General features: G+C 37.8%; 1 protein-coding gene across 2 annotated transcripts in view; it reads left to right on the top strand.

The window, feature by feature from the left end:
- Positions 1-14,540, top strand: part of CPNE8 (copine 8) — a 372,256-nt gene that overhangs the window by 250,877 nt on the left and 106,839 nt on the right. For both annotated transcript variants that reach the window (XM_073652158.1, XM_073652159.1), the window contains 2 exons: positions 9,443-9,546; positions 12,849-12,953. In XM_073652158.1, the coding sequence (XP_073508259.1) occupies positions 9,443-9,546; positions 12,849-12,953 (209 nt within the window). The remainder of the gene's footprint in view (positions 1-9,442; positions 9,547-12,848; positions 12,954-14,540) is intronic.

Raw genomic sequence — 14,540 nt, 5'->3', positions numbered from 1 at the left:
CAAAACTATGAATTAACACATGTGGAATTATATACTTAACAAAAAAGTGTGAAACAACTGAAAATATGTCTTATATTCTTGGTTCTTCAAAGTAGCCACCTTTTGCTTTGATGACTGCTTTGCACACTCTTGGCATTCTCTTGATGAGCTTCAAGAGGTAGTCACCGGAAATGGCCTTTCAACAATCTTGATGGAGTTCCCAGAGATGCTTAGACCTTGTTGGCCCTTTTGCCTTCACTCTGCTTTTCGAGCTCACCCCAAACCATCTCGATTGGATACAGGTCTGGTGACTGTGGAGGCCAGGTCATCTGGTGTAGCACCCCATCACTCTCCTTCTTGGTCAAATAGCCCTTACACAGCCTGGAGGTGTGTTTGGGGTCATTGTCCTGTTGAAAAATAAATGATGGTCCAACTAAACGCGAACTGGATGGAATAGCATGCCGCTGCAAGATGCTGTGGTAGCCATGCTGGTTCAGTATGCCTTCAATTTTGAATAAATCCCCAACTGTGTCACCAGCAAATCATTCCTGAAATTCATTCCATTTCAAATGGCAGGGTTTTCAGGACTGATCTCTTGTATATACAGTACAGACCAAAAGTTTGGACATACCTTCTCATTTAAAGATTTTTCTGTATTTTCATGACTTTGAAAATTGTACATTCACACTGAAGGCATCAAAACTATGAATGAACACATGTGGAATTATATACTTAACAAAAAAAGTGTGAAACAACTGAAAATATGTCTTATATTCTTGGTTCTTCAAAGTAGCCACCTTTTGCTTTGATTACTGCTTTGCACACTCTTGGCATTCTCTTAATGAGCTTCAAGAGGTAATCACTGGAAATGGTTTTCACTTCACATGTGTGCCCTGTCAGGTTTAATAAGTGGGATTTCTTGCCTTATAAATGGGGTTGGGACCATCAGTTGTGTTGTGCAGAAGTCAGGTGGATACACAGCTGATAGTCCTACTCAATAGACTGTTAGAATTTATATTATGGCAAGAAAAAAGCAGCTAAGTAAAAGAAAACGAGTGGCCATCATTACTTTAACCCTAGAACGCATGACCATAAAAATCTACAGTTTCACATACCTGGGGCCTTTTAGGCCCGTGTGCAAATAACATGGAATAACTCAAACAAAAATGACAAACTACTATATACCTGAGGAATACCTAGAGTTTCAAAATTCTAATTAAAGTAATCTTGCAGAAAATAGAAAACAATTAACAGGGCGGGCCTGCGAGGCCCCAGGTATGCGTTCTAGGGTTAAGAATTGAAGGTCAGTCAGTCTGAAAAATTGGGCAAACTTTGAAAGTGTCCCCAAGTGCAGTTGCAAAAACCATCAAGCGCTACAAAGAAACTGGCTCACATGTGGACCAGCCCAGAAAAGGAAGACTAAGTGTCACCTCTGCTTCTGAGGATATGTTTATCCGAGTCACCAGCCTCAGAAATCTCAGGTTAACAGCAGCTCAGATTAGAGACCGGGTCAATGCCACACAGAGTTCTAGCAGCAGACACATCTCTACAACAACTGTTAAGAGGCGACTTTGTGCAGCAGGCCTTCATGGTAAAATAGCTGCTAGGAAACCACTGCTAAGGACAGGCAACAAGCAGAAGAGACTAGTTTGGGCTAAAGAACACAAGGAATGGACATTAGACTAGTAGAAATCTGTGCTTTGGTGTGATGAGTCCAAATTTGAGATCTTTGGTTCCAACCACCGTGTCTTTGTGCGACGCAGAAAAGGTGAACGGATGGACTCTACATGCCTGGTTCCCACCGTGAAGCATGGAGGAGGAGGTGTGGGGGTGCTTTGCTGGTGACACTGTTGGGGATTTATTCAAAATTGAAGGCATACTGAACCAGCATGGCTACCACAGCATCTTGCAGCGGCATGCTATTCCATCCGGTTCACGTTTAGTTGGACCATCATTTATTTTTCAACAGGACAATGACCCCAAACACACCTCCAGGCTGTGTAAGGGCTATTTGACCAAGGAGGAGAGTGATGGGGTGCTACGCCAGATGACCTGGCCTCCACAGTCACCAGACCTGAACCCAATCGAGATGGTTTGGGGTGAGCTGGACCGCAGAGTGAAGGCAAAAGGGCCAACAATTGCTAAGCATCTCTGGGAACTCCTTCAAGATTGTTGGAAGACCATTTCCGGTGACTACCTCTTGAAGCTCATTAAGACAATGCCAAGAGTGTGCAAAGCAGTCATCAAAGCAAAAGGTGGCTACTTTGAAGAACCTAGAATATAATACATATTTTCAGTTGTTTCACACTTTTTTGTTAAGTTTATAATTCCACATGTGTTAGTTCATAGTTTTGATGCCTTCAGTGTGAATGTACAATTTTCATAGTCATGAAAATACAGAAAAATCTTTAAATGAGGTGTGTCCAAACTTTTGGTCTGTACTGTATGTTCATTAATCCTTGTGGCACAGGTTATAGGTTGTACACCCGATATACCATAAGTCGCATAATGTGCACTCTAAGCATTTTACTACATAGTAGGTACTACAGTTAATACATTGGTTAATGTCATATTCACTCCTATGAATTACCACTTCTATTTCTTTGGTTTGTTTTGGTATATTTGCATGATGTGCATTTGTGGGTACCACATTTGAAAACTTCCCTCTCCGATAACCATATACTCCAATTTTGTTCGATCCTTATTACCAGACTAGAAGACAACATTCCAGCTAGTTTGGGTGACATTTTAGATGAAAAATTTCAGCCCTCGCATATCAAATCACAAAATACAGGACCCCCTTGTAACAGTGGAAGATGTTTACGAACTATATCCCTTTCCTGGTCCATTGGAATTCTTCTTGGAGCCTAGATTATATTCCAGTTTGGGATCCACACTCTGCAATTTTTGTTCCTTTTGTTCCTTTTTGCTGCCTGATATATAGAAACTGAATTAGGGAGCTAAAATATACGTTTTCTAACAGCACGTTCTAACGTTTAACAGCATATTGCATTTTTCGTTCACTTTAAAAGACACTTTAAACAAACTCATATTTGTCATCACACTTTTGCAGACGGAAATGAATAGTGTATAAATCCTAGGGAAGAATTTAAGGTACAGTATGTATTTTAGAGTCTGGAAGTCATGATAAAAAGGAAAGTGATTTGTATTAAAATGAGTTTTGTCAATAATATCGAAAGGGTTTATATCAATAAAGCACAATAAAAGAATAAATTAATTTCTAAGTAAACGCCTCATAATTAAGTCTAGAATTTTAGTCTTTTTTTCAGCGTTTTTCCATAGCTGGCTTTGTGTTTAGCATATTTCTTTTCTAATATTAAATAAAAAATGAAGGAAGAAAACTATTTGATAAATGAGAGGATCTAAGCAAAATTTAGTTTTCAGTATTATACCTAAGGCCCAGAGGGATGTGTCAGATCAGCCATGCACAATAATGTATGACAGTAGGCTGCCTAAAGAAATTTGTGTGTTTTCCTAGCGTAAGGATTTTTCTCTTTTCTTTTGTCTTTCTCTCATTACTTTTTGAGATAACAATCCTGAAAATAAAACAGAATATCTACAGAGGGCATACTAATAAAAGTAAGGCCCAAAACTCACTTATAATCTTGTAAATATAAAGGTAACTGTAAACTGAGACTATATTAACCTGATGATTTTCGTAGAATCCAATATAAGGGAATCTTAACAGTATTCGCTATTATCAGCTAGCTATGGAAATAACAAAAGAAAAGGGTCTGGCCAAACGGCCTAGCTCTATTATTAGATGTGAGTAATATGCATAAAGATTGCATATTGTGGAAAGGTATCACTAGATATCAATCATAATAACAAAACACATTAATTAAAAAAGAAGGAAAACATCCTGATTACAGTTTAGAAAATGTTACTTTGCTGACAGCTTGAGGCTGAGAGGTCTGTTACATTATCTTTTCACCTCCTCCTTCTCCTCCTCTTCCTCCTCTATCCCTTCTGACAGGAGTCTCTACACACTGAGGAAGGAATGCTGCTGTATAGTGCAACTGCAGAACCCCAATAACAGATATCAACAGTGTGTGTAAAGATTACCTATTCTAGGAAGATATCAGTAATATTGTTAGAGAATCCTATTACCATGATATCCCTTCAATCCATTTATCTCAATGGATTTACTAAAAGCACATCATTACATTAAGTGTTGAACAGAATAGGAAACTAGAAAACAGGTAGTGCTTCAGCTTTTATCTTCTTTACATTTTATTGACTCTTAAAGTGGTTTTCTAGCATTTCAGTATTGAAAGTCTATCTTTTCAAAAAGCCAACAAAGTTCATATTGGTGAGGGGCCAATTCCTAACACCCGCGCCTATCAGCTGAATGAAGCAGCCATGCAAATGTCTTGTCATTGTTCACTAATCACAGCTCCATACATTTTGTTATGGCTGTGTCTCATATTAAAACTCTGTCTTATTCACGTAAATGGAACTGCTCTGCAGAGAACTTCTATACTAAGCACAGTGAATGCAAAATGTACAAAGCCATCTGTAAACAATGAAGGAGGTGTTCCCCTTTCTGGAATGTCTGTGCCCCTTTAAGATACAGGAAAAATATGTATCTTTGTGCCGTGTTAGCCAGTAGATAGAAAAATATTTAGATTTTAGAGTCCTCAGTGGTTGATACCTTTTAATGGCTAACTGAAAAGATGGTAACAAATTACAAGCTTTCGAATCTACTCAGCTTGCAATTTGTTACCATCTTTTCAGTTAGCCGTTAAAAGGTATCAACCACTGAGGACTCTCAAATCTAAATATTGTGCCCCTTTTAGTTAGCAGATCATGGGGATGCCAGGAATCTAAATAAACATTAAACATATTTCTATAAGATATACACTATATGAAACAAAGTATGGGGACAGCTACACAGTACACTCACGAGAGTTTTTGTGATATCCCATTCTAAATCCATAGGTATTAATATGGAATTGGTCCCTGCATTGCGGTTATAACAGCTGTGGGAATTATTTCCCATTCATCTAGAAGAGCATTTGTGAGGTCAGATACTGATGTCGACCCTCAATCTCTGTACTGTTTCATTCCAAAAGGTGTTTGGTGGGGTTGAAGACAGGAATCTGTGTGGACCAGTCACGTTCTTTAGCATCAAACCATGTCTTTATTGGCCCTGCTTCACAGGGACAGAGTTATGCTGGAACAGAGAAGGGTCTCCCCCAAGCTGTTCCCACAAAGTTGGGAGACTACAATAGTCCAAAATGTCTTGGTATGCTGAAACATTAAGAATTCCCATCACTTGATTTAAGAGGCATAGGCCAGTTCCTGAAAGGCAACACCATAGCATTAATCCTCCTCCACCAATCATTACAATTTTTACAATGCAGTAAAGCAGGTAACATTCTCCTGGCAATCGCTAAACCCAGACTAATTTTTCCAGCTAGAGAAACACGGTCATCCGACGCTTGGTATTGCGCTTGGTGATGTAAGGCTTTTATGGATCTACTCAGGCATGGAAACAATACCATGAAGCTCCCAATGCAGTTTTTGTGGTGATCTTTTTGCCAGAGGTGGTTTGGAATCCTGCAGCAATTGAGTCAGTAGAGCGTTGGTGACTTTTATGCACCTCTACACTTGGCGACCCTGCTTTGTAACTTTGCATGGTCGACCACTTAATAGCTGAGCTGCTATGGTTTCTAAATGCTTCAATTTTTCAATAATGCTATGGTTGATTGTGAAATATTTAGATAAAAAATTTAGTGAATTGACTTGACCTATTACAATACTACGCTAAGATTTAGCGAGCTCTTTAGAAGGCCTAAACTTTTACAAATGTTAGTAACGGCAGACTGCGTGGCTAGGTACTTGATTATAGACACTTTTGGCAATGAAAAACCTGAATTCTATGATTTAGAGGTGTGTGCCAATACCTTTGTCCATATAGTGTATATTTGGTGCTATAACATATAATCTCATTACACAGTGATATAATTATTTCATTACTCTTATTTCCTGAGCACATAGACCACATTTGGATTTGACTGGATTCCCAATTAAATATTGTCTGTCAGCCATGTTTTAATTACAAAAGTTCCTCATCACCAGTATATGATCAGAATAAAAAAGAGTCACTGATGTATTTTATTGTGTAGTCAAGTATTTCATTTTCAATTGACCAGTTATTTTATAAAGTCCACTTTATCAATATAAAGCTGCAAAATACTTTAAGATAAGAACATTCATTATCCGTTTATTAAAAGAAGAAAAAAAAACCCTAAGATTTATATGAAGGCTCCGTTCTTATAATAACATCTATTTCAAAATTTCATGTGGCAAGGCCCATTAAAGTGTTGATATTTTCTCTAGAGCCACCTATCGAAGGTAGCAATCTTAAGAGTTCCTGTCCACTTCCTCTATGGAGACAATATTTAAATTCCCAGGGTCTATAAGTCTTACTATGGCAACTTGGTGCTTTCCATATGGAGAACTTTACCACTTAGACCACCTGCCAAAGGCCTCTCACCCAGCAAAATCTTCTGTTCTCTTGCTTTGCGCTGATAAGAACTAAACCCCCCAAAACATGTGTCTGAAAATGGAGTATTGGTTTGACATACCAAGTCTAAGAACATGTTAGACGTTCGAAACACGTCTGGTAATATCATATTTTTTTCCCCTTGTTCCCCCACATTTTCTGTCATGGACTATAGTTCCATATATCTGTAAATATTTGCCAAGATTTTCGCTGGCCTTTTCATCCAATTTTGAAATAAAGAAATTAACTTTTTTATCATTACCTGGCGTCCTGGGAGCTGGATTATTTCTTCTTCTTCTTCTTCACTACTAACATATGCAAAAAAAATCATTCTAACAAAAGGTATGCAGCTGTTTTATTCCATTGATTACTTTTTCTCATTGCAAAATAATGGCTCAATGCTGTGGTTGCTTGTAGTCCACAAATAGTTTGCTTGAATGCAAACATTCGAGAAGCGCACTACCTGACATCAATAAGTGCAACGGCTTGAAACGTGATACTAGACAACAGTGTCAGCATGTTACTCTAGTGTTGGCCACATCTGTCTTAAACATATTAAAGCGTGCTTCACCTGTCTCGGATGTGGATTTTAGACTGTTAATAAATCTTCTTTATGGGAATTCAATTCTTATACTCACTGACTGCGTACTTTCAGGGACAGTCCATCTTTAGTAGACTAGTCAGGACTGGTGAGCTGTGCTGTTTCTCCATTACTGATATAACGTATTTTGAAGAATATATATTAACCATTTTCTTGTCACTGATTGATCCATTCTTTCTTGACTTGAAAAGCGACTGATAGGCAAATGACTTGTGTAATCAAGACCTTAGATTGTACCTAAATATGTAAAGAGCTGCCATGACTGTGACATGTCCATACAGTTAGGTCCATATATACAGTTATATGAAAAAGTTTGGGCACCCCTATTAATCTTAAGCTTAATGTTTTATAAAAATTGGTGTTTTTGCAACAGCTATTTCAGTTTGATATATGTAATAACTGTTGGACACAGTAATGTTTCTGCCTTGAAATGAGGTTTAATGTACTAACAGAAAATGTGCAATCTGCATTCAAACAAAATTTGACAGGTGCATAAGTATGGGCACCCTTATCATTTTCTTGTTTTAAATACTCCTACCTACTTTTTACTGACTTACTAAAGCACTTTTTTTGGTTTTGTAACCTCATTGAACTTTGAACTTCATAGCCAGGTGTATGCAATCATGAGAAAAGCTACTTAAAGTGGCCACTTGCAAGTTGTTCTCCTGTTTGAATCTCCTCTGAAGAGTGGCATCATGGGCTCCTCAAAACAACTGTCAAATGATCTGAAAACAAAGATTATTCAACATAGTTGTTCAGGGGAAGGATACAAAAAGCTGTCTCAGAGATTTAACCTGTCAGTTTCCACTGTGAGGAACATAGTAAGGAAATGGAAGAACACAGGGACAGTTCTTGTTAAGGCCAGAAGTGGCAGGCCAAGAAAAACATCAGAAAGGCAGAGAAGAAGAATGGTGAGATCAGTCAAGGACAATCCTCAGACCACCTCCAGAGAGCTGCAGCATCAACTTGCTGCAAATGGTGTCACTGTGCATCGGTCAACTATACAACGCACTTTGCACAAGGAGAAGCTGTATGGGAGAGTGATGCGAAAGAAGCCGTTTCTGCAAGCACGCCACAAACAGAGTCGGCCGAAGTATGCAAAAGCACATTTGAAGAAGCCAATTTCATTTTGGAAGAAGGTCCTGTGGACTGATGAAACCAAGATTGAGTTATTTGGTCATACAAAAAGGCGTTATGCATGGCATCAAAAAAACACAGCACTCCAAGAAAAACACTTGCTACCCACAGTAAAATTTGGTGGAGGTTCCATCATGCTTTGGGGCTGTGTGGCCAATGCCAGCACCGGGAATCTTGTTAAACTTGAGGGACGCATGGATTCCACTCAGTATCAGCAGATTCTTGACAATAATGTTCAAGAATCAGTGATAAAGTTGAAGTTACGCAGGGGATGGATCTTTCAGCAAGACAATGATCCAAAACACCGCTCCAAATCTACTCAGGCATTCATGCAGAGGAACAATTACAATGTTCTGGAATGGCCATCCCAGTCCCCAGACCTGAATATCATTGAACATCTGTGGGATCATTTGAAGAGGGCTGTCCATGCTCGGCGACCATCAAACTTAACTGAACTGGAATTGTTTTGTAAAGAGGAATGGTCAAAAATACCTTCATCCAGGATCCAGGAAATCATTAAAAGCTAAAGGAAGCGACTAGAGGCTGTTATTTTTGCAAAAGGAGGATCTACTAAATATTAATGTCACTTTTCTGGTGAGGTGCCCATACTTATGCACCTGTCAAATTTTGTTTGAATGCAGATTGCACATTTTCTGTTAGTACAATAAACCTCATTTCAAGGCAGAAACATTACTGTGTCCAAAAGTTATTACATATATCAAACTGAAATAGCTGTTGCAAAAACACCAATTTTTATAAAACATTAAGCTTAAGATTAATAGGGGTGCCCAAACTTTTTCATATAACTGTATTTGGACAGAGACAACATTTTTCTAATTTTGGTTCTAGACATTACCACAATGAATTTTAAACAAAACAATTCAGATGCAGTTGAAGTTCAGACTTTCAGCTTTCATTTAAGTGTATCCATATTAAAATTGGATGAAGGGTTTAGGAGTTTCAGCTCCTTAACATGTGCCACCCTGTGTTTCACTTTTTGTATTGAAGAACTGAAATAAATTAACTTTTTGATGATATTCTAATTTAGTGAGATGCACCTGTATATATATTTTTAAAGAGTCGAATAAAGGGTTTTTGGCTAAAAAAAATTGGTATCTAAAATGTATACCCTAAATGGGGTATGTTATGTTGTTCACATTTAGGTTTAATGTAATGTCTTTCTTGTATTTTAGGATGCTGTGTTAATGCAGTTTTGTGCCAATAAACTTGATAAAAAAGACTTTTTTGGAAAGTCAGACCCATTTCTAGTGTTTTTCCGAAGCAATGAAGATGGAAGGTATGTTACTTACGATCTATTGTTCATGTGTCTGCACAATTCTAAGTACACAGTACATTGACAGACTTTTGTGTAATTAGCTTGAAGCATTCACAACCTGTTCCCACGTTAATAAGTTGCTTTAGGCATCTTATGATTCATTTATAGAATGCTTTTATGTTTACATTGTTTTAAATAGTTGACTTGTAGTGACTTCACTGCATAATAATCTATTTTTTCTTTTCTTAGAAGCATTAAAAATTCCCTCAGTTGCCACCTGCACAGACCTAAGACACCATTAATTTAACACCTTCATGGAACTAAACGCTCAAAAGCTGTCTCTGAGCATACATAATGTTATATATGTAGTTGAAGGGAAAGGCTTGTCCAAATTACCTCCAAGTTTAGCAATTAACTATTTTTTTCCTTATTTTTTACATTTGAGATAAAAATGGGACACTTTTTTAACAACCTGGTACGCAAGTAGAGTCTTTTACCCTGTACATCAATTTAATGAAAGTAACTCGTCACTCAATATTTGATGCTCAAAGAAATTGTGCCACTCTTGTCAGTGGACCTTTTGCCATACACAGATCCATATCCTTTATATACTCCAACAATCCAGTGTCTGATGAATCATGAAACATCACATGGTTTTTGAATTAGATTAATAAAGAGATGCATTTCATTGAATATCAAATATTAAGTGCGGAGTTGATTTCATAAAAATGTAGAGCTGAATGACATTTTATTGTGCTATGAAATTAGTAACTGGGGGAAAACTGTGGTCAGCGCAGGAAATGTGCCAAAAAAAAAAAAAAAAAGATATGGATTTACTTGTCCACTCGTATATAATTGCCTTCACTGGGAGTGTGAGCATTTGAAAATATTTCCATGTATTCTTTTTTTTCCTTTTTTTTTAGGAATTTTAAAACTACCATTAGTAATTGATCATGTTTGTTTCTCAAAATTTTATCCAAGGAATATGTTATGCCATATATAGTATGGGTCATTCCTACATGTACTCATGTTATGTTATGTTAAAAATGTCAATTTTTATTTTGTAAATGACCTTTAATAATTTTTAATCAAACGTAGTTTGTTACTGTGAACATACATGCTTATGTATATGTTAACAGGTATGCAGATGCAACAGCAAAGAAAATGAGGAGGCAGTGGTACTTAAACCAACAACTATTTATGCGATTAACACTATTAAATGGGTGCCTTCGGGGCAGTATCAGGGGATAATTCACACGGTGAAAATTAAACAAGTTATGTTGCAAGGAGGATACAGCAATTCAGATAAACAGGATATTGACACAATGCTATTTACACTATCGTTCTATTATTACAATTAAACTGTTATCAGTGAGTGATTAGTCTTAATACCCTAACCAAAAGAGCATAATTTTCACTACTCGGTCTGTCACCGTCGTCACTCTCTAGGCAACTCAAAATGTCACACAGGCCCTAACGGGGTCGATGATACTACCCGCTAGGCCGCATGTCCCAGATTGGTGAGTTACTCAACACACTCGTCATGCTGGCTGCCTTTGTTCCCTGAAGGCTCCAGTCCCCACTTTGAACCGTATGTCTACAATGGAAGCGACCGCTCACACGAACATCCCTTCTCTGCATCCTAGTCGTCTCTCTCTCGGCCCTGACTTTGCTTATTCTGCTCAGCTCTCCCGCCTCTGATCTTTCTCGGGTCTTTACTCTGGTCTGGTCTTTCCGTTCCTTTACTCGGGTCTGGTCTCTCGTAATGGTGGCTATAAGCCAACTTCGCTTCTCACATACCCATCCTGCTACAGGTCCAGGAGCTGACTCCTCCCTTTCTTGGCCTTCCCGTGCCTTTTATAATAACTGCGCCACAACTGTCACCTGACCTGGTATCTCCACAAATTCCTTCCCTTAAGGGACGTGTACTTTGCTCTTCCTTTTCCTACTAATGTAGTTCTCTCTGCCTTCTCCTTTCTTATCATCTTTGATCAGCAGATGGCGATGTTCACTTGCAGACACTTGGTTCTGGCATTAGTGTGTGTTCTCACTCATTCATCCGCTTACTACCTTACTTGCTACCTCACATCCTGGAATTTCACAGTTTTTTTTATTTGAGAGTTTGCATCAGTTCATGTAAAGAACATGCCTACAACTGTGAACATTTGGTTTTCTTTTTTTATGTGAAGCAAACAACAAATAGGTCAAAATAACTGGAAACTTCAGTGTGCAGAACTATTCACAACCCCTAAAGTCAGTACTTTGTAGAGCCTCCTTTTGCAGCAATTACAGCTGCAAGTCGCTTTGCATAAGTTTCTGTGAGCTTTTCCACATCTTGCCACTGGGATTTTTGCCAATTCTTCAAGGCAAAACTGCTCCAGTTCCTTTAAGTTAGATTGTTTCCTCTGGTGAATAGCAATCTTCAAATCTGACCACAGATTCTCATTTGGATTAAGGTCTGGGCTTTGACTAGGCCTCTCCAAAACATTTAAATGTTTCCCTTTAAACCACTCAAGTGCTGCTTTAGCAGTATGCTTTGGATCATTATCTTGTTGGAAGATGAACCCCCATCCCAGTCTCAAAGCACTGACAGACTGAAACAGGTTTTGCAAAAGAATATTCAAGAATATCCCTGTACCATCCATCTTCCCCTTGACTCTGACCATTTTCCTAATCCCTGCTACTAAAAAAACATCCCCACAGCATGATGCTGCCACCACCATGTTTCACTGTGGGATAGTGTTCTTGAGGTGAGCTGTGTTGGTTTGGCGCCAGACATAGCATTTACCTTGATGGCCAAAAAGTTCAATTTTGGTCTCATCTGACCACAGCACCTTCCTCCATACATTTGGAGAGTCTCCAAAGTGTCTTTTGGAAAGGGTTAACAATACACGCCCGCTCTTTACTAGTAGCAATTCAATAGTGTAGGAACTTCCAATCTAAAATTGTTTAGTTACAGAAAATATTGTACAGTAGAGGTTTTTATTATTATTATTATTATTATTATTATTTAAACCCAACAATCTAATGACTAAGAATATTTAATGTGCTTTAAATCCAATGTACATAAAATTAAAAATGAGGCATTAAAAATGACATCTTCATCTACTGGTAAGTGAATAGAAGTTATTGTCTTAGCTTTATATTCTAGTCTAGTAGTGTCTAATATATTTTAGATGCTTGAGTTTACAGTGAAAGAAAGTGGTTATTATTTTACAGCAAGGCAAAGAAAATATCATGGAATCAGTTTGTTTGTACTTGAGATGAGTACTGTTTATTGTGTGACATGTCTGTTATGATGCTCATATATCTTTTTTTCTCAGCTTCACAATTTGCCACAAGACAGAAGTAGTAAAGAATACATTAAACCCTGTTTGGCAGGCTTTCAAGATTCCAGTTAGAGCTTTGTGCAATGGGGATTTTGACAGGTAAGAAAAGGGAGATTTTGTGAAGTTTCTATAATTTGTAGATTTCGCAGTCTATGTGCTGAGAAGACAAGCCCCCTTGCCACTAGCCTTAGTGCCTTTAATAATTTATAGTAAAAGCTAAAGTGTGTCAGTCTGTAGTGACACACGGGGAGGGTCTATGGACAAATCAATAAAATATTTCAGTTGTTGTTTACATCAAGTTTGGACCAAATAATTCTAAAATTTTAAGTGCACTGCATATATATGCATTTTTAAGGCATATGTTTGTTTGTCTATCCTTAGCATGAACTTTAAAATGTAGAAGTATTTACCTTTTTCTGTATTGCCAAATCTACTATTCAATTTTGAAATTTTTAAGGGGCTTGATCATACTCTTATGCAACCCGGTCCAAAAAATTGTGACTCTGTGTATAGAATGTAAAGAAAAGAAGAATGTAATGATTTGGAAATCTCTTACAGCTATACTTTATTTACAACGGAACATAGAACACATGTCAGAAGTTGAAAGTTGAACATTTTTCCATTTCATTTGAAAATAATAACTTGTTTAGAAATTGATGGCAGCAACACATCTCAAAAAAGGTTGGAACAGGACATGTCTACCATTGTGTAGCATCACCTCTTCTTTTTACAACAGTCTGTAAATGTCTGGGAAGTGAGGAGACCAATTGCTTGTGTATTGGGAGATGGATGTTGTCCCATTCTTGTCTGATGTAGGGTTCTAGCTGCTCAACAGTCCTGGGTCTTTTTTGCTGGATTTTTTGTTTCATAATGTGCCAAATGTTTTCTGTTGGTGAAGGGTCTGGACTGCAGGTGGCCAGCTCATTACCCGAACTCCTCTTCTGCAAAGCCATGCTCTTTTGATAGATAAAGTATAGGATTTAGCATTGTCTTGCTGAAACATGCAAGGCTTTCCCTTGCATAAGAGCATGCAATAGTCTGTTGTCTGTGTGGAAGCAAATGTTCTAAAACCTGTATGTAATGCTCAGCATTAATAGTGCCTTTCCGGTGGCAGTTTATGCCATAGGCACTTATGTAACTCCATACCATCAGAGATGCAGGTTTTTGAACTGTCCGTTGATAAAAAGTTGAATGGCCCCTCTCTACTTGAGTCCATAGAATATGCTTTCCATAAAAAAAATCCAATTTTGATTCTTCTGACCACATACGTTTTCCATTTTGCCTCAATAAATTTTACATTAGCTTTGGACCAGAGAAAACAGTAGCATTTCTGGATTGTGTTGATATATGGCTTCTTCTTTGCATGATAGAACTTTTAACTTAAATTTTTGGATTGCACACCAAACTATTTTTACAGACAGTGATTTCTGGAAGTATTCCTAAGTCCATGCAGTGATTTGCTTGCCCGAATCATGCTTGTTTTTAATGCAGTGCCAACAGAGAGCCCATAGATCATGAGCATCCAATATTCACAGTCGGCTTTGGGCACATGGATTTCTCCAGAAACTCTGAATCCTTTGATATTATGTACTGTAGATGGTGAGATATTCAAAGTCTTTGCAATTTTATTCTGAGGAACATTTTTCTGAAATGGTTTCACAATTTTAGACGCAGTTGTTCACAGAT

The sequence above is a fragment of the Phyllobates terribilis genome, unplaced genomic scaffold (genome assembly GCF_046119375.1).
Source record: "Phyllobates terribilis strain yellow unplaced genomic scaffold, ASM4611937v1 Scaffold_11__3_contigs__length_659146591, whole genome shotgun sequence".
Taxonomy (NCBI): domain Eukaryota; kingdom Metazoa; phylum Chordata; class Amphibia; order Anura; family Dendrobatidae; genus Phyllobates; species Phyllobates terribilis.
The sequence above is the reverse complement of the archived record's forward strand: the minus strand, read 5'-3'. Positions and strand labels throughout refer to the sequence as shown.